The following is a 17,478-nucleotide window of genomic DNA, read 5'->3' on the forward strand; positions in this document are numbered from 1 at the left end:
CAAGCACATAGAAGGAATATTATGCACAATCAACACTCGTCATTTTTTTCAGGATGTGTGTTATTGGCCCGAGTGGAGTTATCTGCAATGGTCTGCTTGCATCAACAGAGTAGCTGCTATGCTGTAACTCAACGCTACTTCGCTCTCCGCTATCACTTTATGACTTCTCTTGTTTTAGATCCAAGAATCGTATTTTCAATCAGAAACTGTGTTTGTTTGTTTTTTGACTTTTTGTTTTGAGGCTGATAATTCATAGACTCAATCAAACATCCTTCTGTATCAAGGCTATTGCCCTACAGATCGTGGACTTTTATATGTACATGCAATTTTAATCTCATGAACAATCAACAATGAGTTGTCATTTCAACCCGAATTTCCAAGGGAGCGAAACTCAAGAACAAGAAATTTTCAAGGATAAAAGCCTCCAAGTATAAACGTTATCTTGCCCATGTCAAGAATCTCATCAAATTGACAATCTTCGCCCAATGCCGTCCATTTATCTTGTCCTTATCGGGCAACCTAATGTCAACAAATTTCGCTGTTCGATTTTAAAGCTCCCATTTTTAAAGGTCAAATTAGAAAAAACAAAACACGTTATTTATCTTTGACCTTTTTGTCAAGTCATCGACGCACCATACATGAGCCAGATTAAGCAGAACGGTTTTCATAAACTAATTAAGGATGTTTAGAACAGAGTTAAAGATTAATGGATGCGCGATGTCCGTGTTTCAAATTGCTAGATATTTATAGACTCACCTCTTTGAACTTTAGTTTATGTCACTGAAAGAATGAAGTATTTTACGTCCGTTTTTTCTCGTTTCTTCGTCCAGCCAATCCTATTAATACTCGCACAACTCCTCGGGGGTAGAGCAATTAAGAGATGTTATATTTCCGAGGAAGTAGATGTTTCCGTCGGAGATTTGACAACAGAGTTTATTTTTGGTTGTCGTTTTACATTCCGGAAGAGGGATAATCAGGTAATAAAGTTTTCTGACATGACTTGCAAAGTAGGCCCTACCAATGATATGCAAACGTCCCTCTGCAGGGCAGACAAAAGAGGCCCTTACTTTGGTATATAGCCGTATCTTTGTCCGTCATTGTTGGACAACGTCTCTTTCCACTAAGCCTCAGAAATGTACTAAACTACACTTCTAGAAATTCCTATTGAACGTAGTTCATTTGGCATTGCTACACGTGCATAATGCATACATCGGGTAACTGCATTCAGGTCAAGACCATGGGATAATAATGGAAAAAACAACACAACGTATTAGGCTTTCTTTTTAATTCGGCCTAAAATAATTTCTTCCTCTACTACTACGTCACTCTTAGCTTCAGTAATTGCGCATATTTACATTTGACACCGGTTTGGATTTAAAAACCTGACCATTGTGCTCGGGAGATAATGGATGTTACCTTGACGGCTGTCATCCATCAAAAACGGCTATCGAAGACGTTAAAAGTTATGTTACTATTTAATCTAAGATGAAAATTAATTATGTGTACGTGCATCGGAAAGGTACGACTAAAACACCAACACAAACGTTCAATGAACTATTGGAGTCTCTGAATCCAGCAAAATGTACCGAAAATTTAAATTCCGAGGTAAATGTGGGAACCTCGTTTCGTTTGCTGGACGTTGAATAGATAAGTTAAATATATTTACATATGAATACTTTCATCGCAAAACGCTATATCCACCATTTTTGAAGAAAAGAAGACGAGTTAAGATGACCTATAAATTGTTCATAAAAATGTGATAATTGGAACCTTATCTGTTGAATTCCGAGTTGTACTTTCGCAGATACTTGTATAAAATTTACGTAATAATTCCTTATTGTTTTCTTTATTACAGCAGACAATCGTGCATAATCTCAATTTTAAATTAAATGAATAAATAGCGATTTGCGATGAAGCTCTTCATGTGTCTATATCTACATGTTGTGCAAGCAATTTTTTTTCGATAAATGAATCCAAGTTGACTCCTGTGAGTCCTACAGAAGAGATCATGTGTGTGGAAAGAATGCCTCGTTTCACCAGATGCCGTGAGCAGTCTTCAGTCTAAGAGATATAATTGGTTGCACATATGGTTTCGGTAAAATCAATTAAAACATGAAAAATACCAAACAGGTGTTCGTTACATCATTCGAGTCATTCAATGATAATACATCTGTATTCCTTTCGCTACTTTTTATTCAAATTAAATCTTTGTACGAAGAGAAGAGGTTATCTTTTTTTGCTATGTCAAACTAAGTAAAGATTTCTTCTCCAAGTCAAAACTTATCGATAAATCTTGAGACATTGCATTTTCTCGATTGAATGTAACTTATTCAAGACAGTTGACATGCCTTCGTGCATGACAGTGCGTTAGTGACTGGTACTTCTTCAGTGAGTTCAACAACTCGTCAGGACAAGGATTTTAAAGACAATTTCAGAATTGAGAAGTTTGCATGCAGGATCATTTTGAGACATCTACATCTCTCGACAAGTGAGACAGCGTTTCTACACAAAGTAGTTAGCCAGTTGTGACATTTTATCTTTAGGTGCTTTTCCACCCCGCCCCCTGCCCCGCCCCCTGCCACGCCCCCTGCCACGCCCTCTCCCTCTACCCCCTCCTCCTCGTCCACCGCGGTGTATGCTGGCGTGTTTAGCTTCAATTAACGGCGACAGTACGGGATCACAGAACATACAGCCTGAGCGATGCGTTTCGTTATCGGCTAGTGGTGTTTTCGTCTGTTGGTCAGGATGAAAAACGATTCAATAATAATAATATCATTCCTTTATCAAATAAACCAAATAAAAAGAATAAAATGAAAACAAACAATGCACTGTTGTCGGCCATTTTGTCGGCCATTTTGTTGGCTATTTAGTAAGACCCTACAACCTTGGGAGATGTAACCCTCAAACATACAACATTCCTTCAAAAATCGACTTCAATGTTTACCAACTGTATCATGGCTACACATTTGGGCAGGAAACTTTGTAAAAAAATTTCCTTTTCAACGGCATGTCGAAAACATATTCTCCTGCTGGACTTCTCTCTATCTCAACTCAGTTCCAAGCGGGAATCTTTCTAACAAGTTTCCCTTTCACCACGATACCAAACACCGTTTCCTCAGCTTGACTTCTCTCAATTCCAACTCAGTTACAGGCTGATATCCTCGTAGCCACTCCATTAAGTCGTGTCCGAATCGTACATTTGAGACAACGACTGTTGTTCTGGTCATTAGCAAGGTAAGTGGCCGGAGGCAACGATCGTTGGGGGCCTAATCTGTCACGACATCAGTCAAATTAATTACGTGTACATGGGTAGAAAGTCATTCTAGCGAGGCGATATGGAGCTCCCGCGACGGTCATTGTGAACGCTCAATGGTCCTTCCACCTTAATTGTCTAAAACTGGTCGAAATGCACCCATGCATTAATTTGATAATGTGTGCCCCTCCAATGCGCACGTGGCGCCACCATGCTAACCGCTTTGTACGTTGATATCGAGTGATTTTAATTCAGTGCGGCATTTCGAAAAAGTGAGGTCATTCGAGAATAAAACACGCCAGTTCGACCATATTCTGGGCTTGTATATGTACGTCAGGCGTGTGTCGGTATGCGGCCGTCCTGATAGGACCAAAATCACGCGCGCGTATTGCCGCTCATGAAGAGCATGCGTTATCAGAATACAGAAATGGCTCGTCCTCATTCTATGCTTGTTGGATTCCCTTATTTTCCTTGAGAGTTAAAAAAAATTCCGCAATATCAAACATTATACAATCACACCATCATCACATGACCTCCAGATACCCCCCCCCTTCCCTACCGGTTCCAAAAGTTTACAGCCTAACGGTCATATCTGCTGAAAAGCATGGCATAACGCGCGAGGAAAAGAAAGACCCTGCTGCATTTAATAGCACTGATGTAAAAGTAAGAGTGGCATTGTCCCCTAAAAGCTAAGTTATCTTCGGACAAAATTGTAGTCTCTAAGTGCTGTGTTAATGGATTAATTTATCACATGCACTCCACTGCTGCCAAATTTGAGAACTCTACTCACACACAAATTGATCTTTTATTTTATTTTGGCACACTTCAGTCATAAGCTTAGAAATTCTGACGTCAATTTGGACAGGCTAATTCGATTTTCCTGTTTTCCCGTAAGCAGCAATGTATGCAGTTACGAGCACTAAAGCTTGTGGAATCGTCTTAAATAAGACTTACGTATTGGAGAGACAATTTACACGCGATCTGTCTCTGGCCTAGGATAGTGACATTCAAAAATTGAACGTGCTCATCTGGAGATTGAACAAGTTAGGCCCAAGGACAACATCTTCAAGTTTTAATCCTAATGGGAGACTTTGGACAATGTTTCAAGCACCTGGATTGAATTTCACTCGTTCTGGGTTAAAACATTTGAAATCTTGCCACTCTGTAATTTAAGCTATGAATAAACTTAACCAGTTTCCAGAATTCTCGGCGTGGCAGGTCACTCAGCAATCTTTGACCTGACATCCAGAACGTTCACTGATGAATCAACTGCGTGGCACTCGACTTAATATTATGGAGATATTCTCTTATTCGAAAGGAATGAAGTCTTAAGTCTGACTTTAAACTAGTTGTGCTAACTAACAAGAATGTATCATTCAGATAAAATAAATGGCATTACCAACGTGATTAGTTCACATATATTAATCATGATCAGATTGCCATGTTGAAGTAGGTAAACACTTGAAGTCATGTACACAGCTGTTCTCTCCCATAAATCAACTCCTTCCAGCAAGTCAGTCGCTATACATGTAGGTAAATTGCCCCATCAATCATAAATTGATCACACTGGGCATCCAGCACTTGTTTCTACAAGTTATATTTTCAATTTAAAATTTTAATCATTTCTTCAGAAATGTCATTGATACCTTTCCTCCGACAGAGTTGTGGAACTTCTGCTTGTCAAATTAAATTACGGAGTCAATTTCAAGTCTTAGGATTGGACTTTTTTTGGTCACTCGAGCATTTAATAGATGTTATAATGCCTGGAGCGATGAATTCTTGATGTTTCAGTTTAAAAATAGGTATTCTAACAGGAAAAGCGAATGAATGTGCATTGGTGAGCTGACATGTTTGGCATTGGAGGTGACTTGATAAACTGCTACCCCTGACGGCTGTGCCATGCAATCTCCAATTGTTCTTTTAGCATGAAAGTGAGTACTTTAATGCATACACTAAATATAGGGTGTATCACATGAACACGTTATGCAGAAACGCACACATGTATAGAGGCAAAGTTTTCTTCTCACAAATAGGTTAGCAACAGAACTGTAGATCTTCAGTCACATGTCAGTTCCCAAGTCAACTCACAGGTCATTTCACAAGTCAGTGCGGAACTAAAGAGATGAACAATAACAAAGGAATGCCTGCGTCAAAGTTCATTTGAATAGCTTTTCAGTTGACTTGTAGCTGACTGACTTGTGACTGACTTGTGGTGACTTGCAGTGACTGACTTGATGGTTAGCAATGTCCTACATGGCAAAACCACTTGCAGAAAACATGGCATCTAGCAACGCAAAGCAACATCAGAAATAATACAATAGAGAAAAATGTCAACAAAACAAAGGGAAAAATACATTCCCCAGACTGTTTGATACCTCAGTGTACACCCCCCCTCGCTTAAAATAGCTCATGGTAACTGCAAAATGGAAGAAGTGGCTCAAGAGATGTTTTGCAGAATAGATATTTCCCGGTTGTCTTTTGAACTCACAATAATGTGTCTTGAAGAATGATCAAAGTATGAAACAAAATTAACTGCTCGATTACAAGGTCAAGAAATCAGAGATGAAAAAACCTTTTCTTCTGCAGCAGGTCACTTCTGGCTCTCAGAAGAGACCTTTACAGGAGGAGGAGGTTATCCGCCTTAAAGATACATGTACTTGGGTCATTCTATAAATTCAGGGTCCAAAACTGACATTTTTCTGTCCCTGTTACAACTGACCTGAGTAATTTGACACGGAAATATCACTCAAGTTGATTTCAAACTATTTCTTTTTGTTTGGTAGGTAATATGCAATAATTTATCACTCTTAGAAATTACAAAATTGTTCTGAATTTACAAAATCAAGTCAGATGTGACAGGGAAATGAAAAAAATTGGACCCCTGATTTGTAGAATGACCCACTGCAGCTTCTAGGTTACATGCAGATTGAAGACTTATATGTACCTGTCACTCATCAACCATCATTGGAATGACAATCCCTTTTCGTAATTAAAAAACCTGATTTCTTCCCCTAATTTCACAGCATTTGTCACACTGATGGGGAGTGATGTAAACAGTCTTGTATCCCAAAAGAAATCCACCGTTTTTATTCATCATGTTAACTCAAGACAACTGCTTTGGGTGAGTTGGCTGAATCCTGTGGGCCAGTATTTTTAGTTCCATTATATTCTGACTATTACTGATAGTGACCTAACCAAACCTGTTGAAATTATATCCTAAGGGAACACCTGCTAAAATTTTGCATGCTTAGAATGATGGTTAACTGAGCATGGCAAGATTGACTGATTCCTGTACGCTTGAATGATGCAAAACAACATCATTCCAGTCGGGTGGTCTTAGTTGATCTAACCAGATGTGATTGATTGTCAATTATCTTGACGGATGATACACTAATCAAATTAAGTCCATCTGACGTCAAATCGGAAATCACTTATTGATTAATTTAGTGACAGGTGCTTGCGGTGTCAAACATGAACGTGAAGCAGAAGAAGGTTGGGAACTCAACAACAGGTACTACAGGGATGTTGATGACCTTTAATGGCCCAAAAGGATAAATGCAAAGGGGGAGCCTCCACTAACCAAGTGAAGGTCCAGTGATGATGCCCACCATATAAAAAACTCTGGACAGAGGGGCCTCAATTGGTAAGTAGAAGTTAGTCTGGACGTGATCGCAGACTTACCTTATTGAAGTCTACATCTAGAATGGCAGCCTCACACTTCTCGCAATGGAAATCGGAGACAGTGATACGATGAGCGTCTTCAAAGATGTTCATAATCACATTGCACCTGAGAAACATTTAACAAAATTCAGAAAATTGTTGAGTAACAATCAGCTTTTTCTTTTCAACAGGATTAAACACCATTAGAGTGGATTCTTTACCAACTGAGCTATTCAGCCCTATGTTGGTGGCTCTTCCAATTTGTCAATTTCTTTGTTTGAGGGAGCGCTAGCAAGAAGCCATTAAACCTGAAACACCACGGAACGAAGGATCACGCCCCAATAGCACAACCTAGGAAGTTGTGAACAGGGATCACTCAAAGAGGATACATCTTTTTGAACATAAATTGTGAAACAAACTATTTAGGGAAACTTACTAGGTGCTTAAAAATGATCATAAAGATGAACGAAGAAATTGATTGCAGCTGGATTTGCACCTGCGGCCTCCACAATACTCATGGATGAGATCGACAAATGATAAAAAATAACTGAAAATGGCTGAAAAAGGCAAAAAGAAGCTGAACTGTGAAAATCTCCTATACCTTTGCAGACAGCGAGTGAGCAAAAAAAGCAGATATCCAACACAAAAAAAGCTGAAATCAGCTGAAAATCTGCAAAATCTCACCTCTAAAGACTGTACCAATGCTATACCAACTGAGCTATCCAGCCTGATGTTGGTGGCTCTTCCCTTTAAAAAATTGATTAAAATCATCACACTTACTTGTTGCAAGCGAGTCGCCATTTTGGTGCAGATGATGGGTCTAGTACCATGACTCCATTATCACACTCTATGCACTGAGCTACACCTAGCTTGATGATAGACTGGGGACAGGTTGGATGAGTGCATTCATTGCAGCCCATTCCCTTGCGCATTTCTGGGAAGGGAGGGTTACTTAAGCAGTATGGACAGACTGGATAACTCTGGAAAATAAGAAGCACAAAATGCAACTAACGACCGTTTCCTTACAGAGGAAAATACAAAACCATCTACATTTCTTTCCAGATTTGGCTCAAATTGTTGTTGTTGTTTTTATGGCATTTTCAGCTACTCAGGCTCTTCGTGCCGGTAACTAACACTCACCGGTTCTTCTAAGAACCACACCTCTTCCAAAAAGAGATTGTTTCTATGGTGTACTCGCAGAGTCTATATCTCACACCAATAACCAGAACTATATGTTTATTCATACACTTTATTAATTAATCAGCATCAGATTACGGAGTTGGGAAGAAGGGCCAGTTTTAGAGGCAGGAGGAAACCGGAGAACCCCAGTCCTTCATTTTAAGAAAATCCAGGAGAGCTATAAAATTGCTCTCCTCAAATCTCTCAGGAAAGCAAATCCCTCTCCTCAAAATAAACCAACTATTTGCATCACTGCGAGCTTGAGTACGCAAGAGGCCATCCGTTTAAAATCGGATTGCTGTTAAGGGCGGATGGCAATAAGTGGGAGCATAGTTCAACAAGGTTGGAGTTGGTTGTAGAGAAAGGCATGAAGCTTGTCTTTAAAATCCCCAACCCTCTCAGGTATTATCTTTAGCTACATGTACCTTTCCCTTTGGCCCAGAGGACCAAAGCACCAATTCAAAATCATCCAACGGACACCTGATCTCCTTGTACAGTTTGATGGAGCCATTCTGAGGCAGAGTGTAAGTCTCCTCACACTGAGCGCAGTGTAGACGGCACGGTTTAGCCGAGATGTACTTCATGAATCGATGGCATTTACCACACCTACATGTATTGAGAATAAAAATGCTTTGTATCAGTAATGTGTTGCTAGTTATGCTCAAACTGATGGCTGCTGTTACCCCTGCTGGTCATGCCTATAAAGAGTTTCTGCAACCATCCTTAGTTTCCAAGGATTGAAGAAATCAATTACTGCTAAGGTTAGTTCCAATTAAACCTAGTTAGACTTAACAGATGCCCACTTATACCTGGAAGAAAATATCACAACCTGATTTAATGTCCAAATTTCAGCTTACATCTCATTGTTAGAATAATTCCAATGAGTTGGAAACGGCAATGCCATCGACTGTGAGTGCTGAAAACATTTTAGTAGAAGAGAAGGAGTAGCACATGAATAAAAAACAACCAGAGTTGATAGTTTTATGTCTCAAGTGACCCACCCATAATCCAACCCAAATCTTATGAGTATTGAGTGATACCTTGACAGTGGTTTTCCAGTTGCAGCTAACGGTGAGAAAGACACCTCGAACAGTTCATCCATCCCTTGTATCTGTTCCACAAAGTACTGAAATTTCCTGGTGAAGATATCCAAGGTGTGTCGAAGGACAATGTGATAGTCAACCTTACCCTGAGCTATCAGGTTTAACTGTTCCTCAACAGCTGAACGCATCGTAGGAAGTGATAGGTCAGGATCAATCTGAAACAAGTCAAACAATTAAATGGTTCCAAGCAGTTCAGGAAAACAAAATTCCCTACTTTATTTCCAAGTTTTCCTAAGGAATTTAAAATACTTTCAGGATAATTATTTCCTGACCACAGAGAGATAGAGGAATGTCCACACTGAACAGCCACTGTAGCCAATCATCCAGTGGACATGCTGTTTGGACATAAAGACAAAGTACAAAAGACTGACCATTCTCTCTTTTTGGTTAATCAGTCCCTGACTTTTCCTTAATTTGAGGCATTTATTATCACACTCCCTTGCTTTTCCCTGATTTAAGGTAATTTTTTTCACACTCCCTTACTTTTTCTTGACTGAAAAAAGGGAAGCTCATTTTCCAGGTTTTCCATGATTTCTAGATAACTATCACAGAAATGGAAATAAAACTTGACCGATACAGCATTTGAACAAAGACCTAGAGCTCTGCAATGCTTTCCTGCAATGATATATCAAGTCTTGGTGACTTACTTGGGAGAGCACAAGCGAGGTAATCTACATGCAGCAGCCTGTGGTTACAATCTTACTTTCTGATATCCATGGATGAGAACGATGCCCAATCTAGTCGGTACTAGTCTGCGTCCACTCTCTACTTTGACGTAATTGCGTTGGCAGATGTTCTCAATATGAACCGGTATACTAGCATCCGTTCCAATGCCATGTTTCTCCATTAACGTGATGAGTTCACTTTCTGTGAGGTAATCCGGAGGACTGGTTTGCCTTTCAATTATCTTAATCTACAAGACAGAGGAAATACGCACAAAGGTCTTAGACTGTTGTAAATTTCTCCAAGTTGAGGGGAAAGGCCGATAAATCAATCAATATTGAAACAATGTAATTAGTTCGTCTCTGACAGCAGTAAATAAAAACTAGGCAATTAACCTACTTACTAATGACATTGAACCTTGTTTACAGGTGCACTTGTTTATGGAGTGGGGAGGGTTACAGTGAACTGATCACAATTAGAAAACACACCTGTAAAGAGTGTGGCGTCATCAATACCAGAGGTCTATTGCTTACAAAAACTCAACCACTGGATATTAACAAACTCAGTGACAACCCACCAGCACTATTCCAATAAATGTTAGGTGTAAAATCTAAAGGCATGGGTTCCAAACCAGCAATGCTTTGGTCTAAAATTGTAAGAGTTACAGAAGCTTGATAGACGGAACTATATATGAAAAGGAAACGTTAATTAAATAAACAATAACTGAACAAAGTTGACCAGAAATGATAAATAAAGTTTAAAGAAACTAAGAAGGATTGGAAGTTTGGTAGGTGGACCAACCTCCCCTCAAGAAATATTTTCTGTAAGTTTCACACTTACCTCATTCAAACTACAAACATCTCCAACTTGGAATGTCGGTAATGTCTCTGATGTGTTTATTGCTTGCCATTTCATGAATGTTGTGTAGCCAGGATCAATCACCGTTTTACCACTACAGAAGAATCTCTCATCGTTAATGATGAAGCTTACTGTCTTTTGGAGATATTTACAGTCATAACTGATCTAAAATGTTGACAAAAATTGAAAGTATCAATTAATACACTTCAGTGTGCCTTCACATCTGAGTAACAGTGCTGTGTTTGGGTCCACCACAAGTCCTTTCATAAATCCCTTCAGAAGTCCAGTTACAAGTCCCTTCACAAGGCCAGTCATAAGTAACTGGGTAAACAATGACAAAATGTGGATTGGGTTTTCCGTCTGTACCTGATTTCGTGGGTTTTCCCAGAATATTCTTCTGAGGTTTTCTCCCACCACTAAAACTGTAACTTCTTCTCAGTGTCTCCTCTCAACAGGTTTCTTCAGGATTCTGAGCTACAGTGCCTAGGGTACTTTTGAAGAAACCTTGGTTTCATTCCCAAGAAGATAAATAGATAAATAAATAAATAAAAAGAAGAGGTTGGGGGGACAGGCTAGTGAATCATCCCCTCCACAGTTTTGTGATGAGCACAAAATGAAAGCAGATTTGAAGAATTGTCAGGATTGCCAATGACTAACATGTTTGCAATATCATTAAGGAAAGCAATTTTAAAAAGCCATAAATATGCCATTCTGATGTAAGATTCTGCATGAATTTGATACACATTTAAAGATGTACATCTTCATCATGGACATCGCCCCCTGTATAGTGTACATGTATATGCTGTCCAAGGACTTGTCACGTTCTTAAATACAACACTGTGGGGTATGACCTTTCCAAGGTCAACTAAGAATCCAATCAAGACATACCGTAGCAATGAAGTGTAGTAAGATGTATTCATACAATCTCCATGCTTCTCCTCCTATATCACTCTCGGATGCACTCCTCATGGGGGTAATAGGAGGATGGTCTCCAGCATCATGTCCTTTCCTTGGACGATTGATTCCTTGAACAAGGAGTTCTCGAATCTCACCACCCCAAGGGCTGGATTGGAGCTGTTTCAAGGTACCCCTAAAGACAAAATATTAAAGTAATTCACTACTTGTCTGAGTCCTAAACAACAGCTAGATATTTAGGGAAAAAGTGACATTTCATTAAACAGCTTAGGTCTTGAATCTCCTTCTAAGATCAAATGTACAACTGCTTATATACAGATGCTGGAAACCATGTCTTTGTTTGTCTATGGACCTTTTTTCAACATCCTGAATTCTGTCAACTCACTTGAGATCAAAGTTGTCTGGGTAATGTGTGGTCTCTGTTCTTGGGTAACTGATGTAACCCTGGGTGTACAGCCTCTCTGCAATCTGCATCGCATGATGGGGGCTCATACCCAAGGATGCACTGGCGACACGCATCAACTCCACAGTATTCAAAGCCAGAGGGCGCTGTTTGACTTTCTCTTTCTGAGTCACGGATGTCACTCTGTGAAATCAAGACAACATGTTAAATGAAAGGAAATAGAGACAAATGCCAATTTCTGTGTAACCTGCGGAGAAACACGCCATTCTTTTAACTCAACCAAACATGAAATGACTTATTTCAGCACTTTTTACAAGAATTTACACTGATAATTAAACATCTTTTCCTTCTTGCGTTCTGGGTTCAAAACCAAACTTATCACATCCTTACTTTGCATCTTTCTGTCCTTTAATCATATTCATGAACATCTGAGCGACATCTCGGTCAAAGACTCGGACTCGTTCCCAGTCTAATACCAGATTCCTACCGCTGGGGTGAGCTACCTACAATATGCAATGAGAAGCGACGAGTAAACTTTTTTATTAAATAAAATCATACATGAAGTATTCTGTTAAAGTCTGTTCTGGGAATTTCATTTACTGAAAAATATTGAAAGAGCGAACAGTTGAGAAATTTCCATTCAAATTGAAAGCAGTTATTTCTACCTCAGTGTGTAGGACCCAAAATGGTTCTGGTTTGAATTCTTGTATCTTGTCATGTCGGTTCACACACAGGCCAAGGGTTGGTGTCTGACAGGGTCCATAGGAGATGAGGTTACTGTCTAGATCTCCGTATTTACCCTGGTCAGAAGAGGACAAGGTTTCATCAAACAAGAAAACATCCATGGGATGTACTTTATTCAAGTAAACAAGTTCCACATTAACAAAGTTGGGAAAGGATACAATTGGAAATATAAACTAACAAGTAGGTTTCTGCATTTTGTAAACATTCCTCTAGGATAAAAACTGCAGACCAATAAACTTTTCTGTGTATTTCAAATCACTTCAGTCAGTTATACATCTCTAACAGCTATTTTACTTTAAATTAAATTCAAAATTTCTGCAGGAAAGATATCAATATATTATCGTGTGAATCTTTGGAGCACATTTATTTCGACACAAATCGTCACAATGCCACAAAATACGATCTCCATATTCTTGAAACTCAAAACGAATCTTCTTCAGGGTAAATTGGAAAAACAGATTTGTGCAAATAGAGAAAGAAATCAGAATCTAATAAAACTGACCAAAATTAAATCAGTGAAGTACAGATTGGGTGGATAATCATCCGAAGACAATACCTATTAATGGCACCTTGCAGAAAACAATTACACTAAGCAGGTTACTGGATGGTCATGATGGTATTAAATTCTTCCAAGACAGTCTTCTACAACTTTGTCAGGATACACACTTACTTGGAAATATTTAGTTTGATATCTCGTGAAGGCACAACCAATCCTGAGGTCAAGTTCTTGTCTGGCATCAACTGACAATGCTTCATTCTTGTTGGGTTCCACGAGTCTCTCCATTGCGCCTCTGATGTCGTTGTCAGTGATAGCACTAAATCTGGCTCGGAATATGACCTGTGAGGAAGGGTTTGGAATCTTCAGCTAACGGGTACTCCAAGAGTTCTGTAATTCTTCATGGTTACAGGTAACGTGGTGCATTTGACTTTCAGCAGGAAAGTGGATTCACCACATTAAATGTATTTGCAATGTAAGTTGCACATCAGACAACAAAGATGTCATGAGTACCTTAAAGGGCAAACTATTTTGCGAGTGGACGCTCAGCTAAATTTTTCATAATTTTTCATGAAATGTAGAGACGTGTACTGAGACTAGAAAAGAAGACTTTGGTGGTGGCAATCATACGAGTCATTTTTACATGTTCTGAGCATGTACGTGTGCGTAATTCTGAGCATGCACAATACTGCGAAAAAGGAATGGTATGTCTGCTGTCACCAAGTGTTTCAAAGTCTCCCAGTGAGACAGAAATTATTTTCTAAGCAAGTTGTACTTCCCATGATTACCTTAATTACACCATCAATTACATCACAGACTTAATGCCAGTTATGCCCATTTTCCAGCTCAAGTTCCCCTTTAGTAACACTTTTTCCCTTGTCGCACCCATTTACTTCCCTCCTCCATCAATCCGACACCCTCCTCACACTTTTCACCTGTTGTCTCATGGAGTTCTTATTCATAACAGGACCAACGCAGTCTATCACCTCAAAGCATATGTTTTCTCCTTCTTTGTCGCAATCTAACCAAAGGATAAGATAGTCCACACCCCTCCCCTGCAAAGATACAACAAACATAAACATTCATAAGAGTCTTGAACTCTAGAATCTGATGAAATACAGAAACTGCAGAATTTTATTCAAAGTTTAAAAGATTTACAGATCCTATTTGTATCCTATTTATAATTTGCGAGTGTAATTCACTTTTTTTTGACAATTCAGATTTTTACGATAAATGTTGTTTCAATGTGGATTATTCAATAGCAAGGCAAACCTCTTGCTGTAGAAGTCGTGGAATTTGTAGCTTGGAATTAGCTTCTTTCTTTTCTGTGGAGGCAGCAAACAATTCCACCTAGAGTAAGACAGAAAAGGTCAAGAACACCTTGTTATGTAATAGGTGGTGTGTTTTAAATACATGTACATGTAGCAACAACATCTTAGTGGTATTTTGCCAACAGCTGAGACCAATTTGATCTGTAAGGACTTTTACTTACTTGGTGTTTAATTTTGTTCATGGAATAAATCAAAATTTGAGTCAGTGAATAAGAGTGACAAATTATTTGAAATACAAAGTAGCCAGGCAAACCTATGTGAACCACTTCCTGCCAGGTGGAGTTTGCACATGCGGGACGCTTTTTAGGGAGATTTTTCATGATTTTCCACTTTTTCAAAATTCTTCAAAAATTCATATCTTCATTTACTGGATGCTTATACCCACACCAATGACTATCTCATGGCTGCTCTAATCTGACAGGCAACCTCCATGGATGCCTGAGTATTACAGCAAGGCCTGCCATCCAGTAAAGAGAGCCCAGGTTGTGTTGCATAATTTCCTTTTCTCCCAAAATTGGCCCCGGACATTGCTGAATGACAGTGGTGTTTTTACGTATGCGGCCAGATTAGTGTGCAGCAGTATTGTATCGCTCATTGCTGGAGTGCTTTGTCCCCGCTGATAATCAGTAGTCGCTGAATGCAGAAATCAATGGTATACTGTATGCTCCTTACCATTATGACAGTTTACCTCCAATAAGGCCAACACCATGTGCCGACAGCATATGAAAACTGATTGGCAATACCTAGCAGCTCGGTCTTTTGTTACAAGGCCAAGTTCCTTTGTTCCGATTTTGGGCACCTCAGCCATGAATATATGGCCAAGGACTCTGGGCTCCCCAGTGCCATGTGGTTAAACTGACAGAAGATTGACCGCCTGTGCCCACTAAATCACATGAGCTACAGTCGGTGTCAACCCCAAAGCAACGTGTGTTTTGCGTGTTGTTCACAAACAGCAAAGCCAATTCACGGTACAGTACCCTGCACGCCAGTAGTTGTCTATTTGTGTTAAATGATGCTTATGAAACACTTTGCTTTTGGTGGACTGTCCTGGATACCTTCTTTATTGAAATTAATACCCACATCTGTTAAGGCATACTCACTGGGTCAACTCTGTCCCAATTGTTGTATCGAGCATTGAAATCAAGGCCCATAACATGGCCACAAACGGAAGTAAACTGTAAATTAAAAACAAAAAGACATGAAGCAACTCATTCAAATATAGCAGTATTTTACACTGCAGAAGAGTTCCATACAGAGACATCTATTTTTCCCTAGAGTGGTATATCAGCATCAGAAAGCCATATTACATGTACATGTATGTTAGTCAAAAAAAATGTAAAAGGTCAAATTCAGAAGGGAAAATAATGGACCATTTACTTAAAAAAATAATTAGCCTTTTCACAGTGGTCTCATTGGGTTTGTACACAGGAAGTAAAGTGATTTCAGGTATCTGGCATTTTATTTCAAAACTAAAAAATGTAAAAGTTTTATCAAACGAAGTAAAATTTAAAAAATGTTTCTCATCCCCGCCCGCTTCCTGTTTTTGAAATTGGACCCATGTGCATTTTTTCTCAAATTTTTCATTTAGTACAATTAATGTCTTTAAAAATAAAAACTCAATCCCTAACACTCCATTGGAAATGCATTTACATGTACATGTATATGATGTCTGTGCGAGTCCTTTGCTTCTGAGTGCAGAGTCTCTTGGTAACTTTCTACATGACGTGGCTCGCTTAGCTACATGTACCATTCATTTTAGTGCTCCCGTAAGAGTCTCTGCTACGGTTGTATGTTCAGGTGTACTCAGTGGTAATAAAGTGCGTGGTGTAAACACAAATTCACTTATTATACAGACATTCCGTTGAACCAAAGATTGCCTGAAATCTTAAAATTTTGGCCATAATGAAAAAATAAAAATGACAACCACGGCTTCCTCCTCTTTCCTGAAAAAAATTGGTTGAGAAACAATTTTTTCTTTAGTTGGCCTTAAAGATTTGTTATTTAAAGGAGTGAAAACTACCCTGTCGCCCCTATCAATGCATAGACTTACCTTAAATCTACACGTTTCTCCACGGAAGTTTCCTGTGTATTCGTGCACAGAACACGCTCCATTAGACGCTTTCCTCGAATGCAGATTCCCACGAGACAAAATCTTGGCAAGTGACTGTGCAAGTTGGGGCTTTTCAGCCACCATTAGAGCAACTTTCATTCTGGTTTTTCAGACGTTATTGGTCTACCTAGAATACTCTTTATTTCTGATATATACATACGCTCTGTCTACAGGAATAAAAGACGAAATCACAATAAACTTACAGACTCCGTATTGACAACAGATACGCAATGGAGGTCGCCATTTTGATTCATCAACTGCATGATGGGAAATGCTGATCAAACAAAAGAGCTTGCAACGTCAAAAGTTGGGCAAATTTATTCGAAATTTTACCACTCATTTCAAAAAGCCAATGAAGTGAAGAAATTGCTCAGAAAATGCTCATTAGCATTAAAAGTGCCCCCCCAGTATCTTTTGAACAAGGAAATTGTTTGGCTCCCAAAATGGTGAGATTGTGTAAATCTTTGCCAGAATCAACTCCCTGGGTCTTGAGCTTTCGTACTGAGAGCAGAAGGGCTAAAAACTACGGTTGAAAAATGGTCCCAAGTGCCCCAGAAAGTTGAGGGTTGCCACTTGAAAAGGGATGCAATCAGACTTCGGAAAAAACACTTTTCGGCGGGCTATTTTGTTTTTATGGGAATAATTAAAAATGTGATTGGTTAACCCACAAAAAAATTGAAAAGAAATTGAAAGATTAATGACAAGACAAGAATTTCAGGGGAGCCTAAATATGTTTAATGGAAATGAAACAAACCAAAACATT

At 39.1% G+C, this 17,478-nt stretch overlaps 1 protein-coding gene across 1 annotated transcript; it reads right to left on the bottom strand.

Annotated features, from left to right (window-relative positions):
• Positions 1–305: 305 nt before the first annotated feature.
• On the bottom strand, positions 306–16,962 carry top3b (DNA topoisomerase III beta). The gene is made up of 16 exons (XM_022250026.2): positions 16,656–16,962; positions 15,706–15,780; positions 14,547–14,624; positions 14,210–14,329; positions 13,449–13,616; positions 12,700–12,834; positions 12,425–12,537; positions 12,017–12,217; positions 11,605–11,806; positions 10,699–10,881; positions 9,899–10,108; positions 9,133–9,350; positions 8,518–8,698; positions 7,694–7,893; positions 6,935–7,040; positions 306–2,733 (listed from the first exon to the last, which is right to left on the bottom strand). The coding sequence occupies exons 1-16, from the start codon at positions 16,812–16,814 to the stop codon at positions 2,503–2,505; spliced, it is 2,580 nt and encodes an 859-aa protein (XP_022105718.2). The 5' UTR covers positions 16,815–16,962; the 3' UTR covers positions 306–2,502.
• Between the last annotated feature and the right edge of the window lie 516 nt (positions 16,963–17,478).

Source organism: Acanthaster planci, linkage group LG20, assembly GCF_054643075.1.
Source record: "Acanthaster planci isolate LZ-2023a linkage group LG20, COTS_SCS, whole genome shotgun sequence".
NCBI classification, from domain to species: domain Eukaryota; kingdom Metazoa; phylum Echinodermata; class Asteroidea; order Valvatida; family Acanthasteridae; genus Acanthaster; species Acanthaster planci.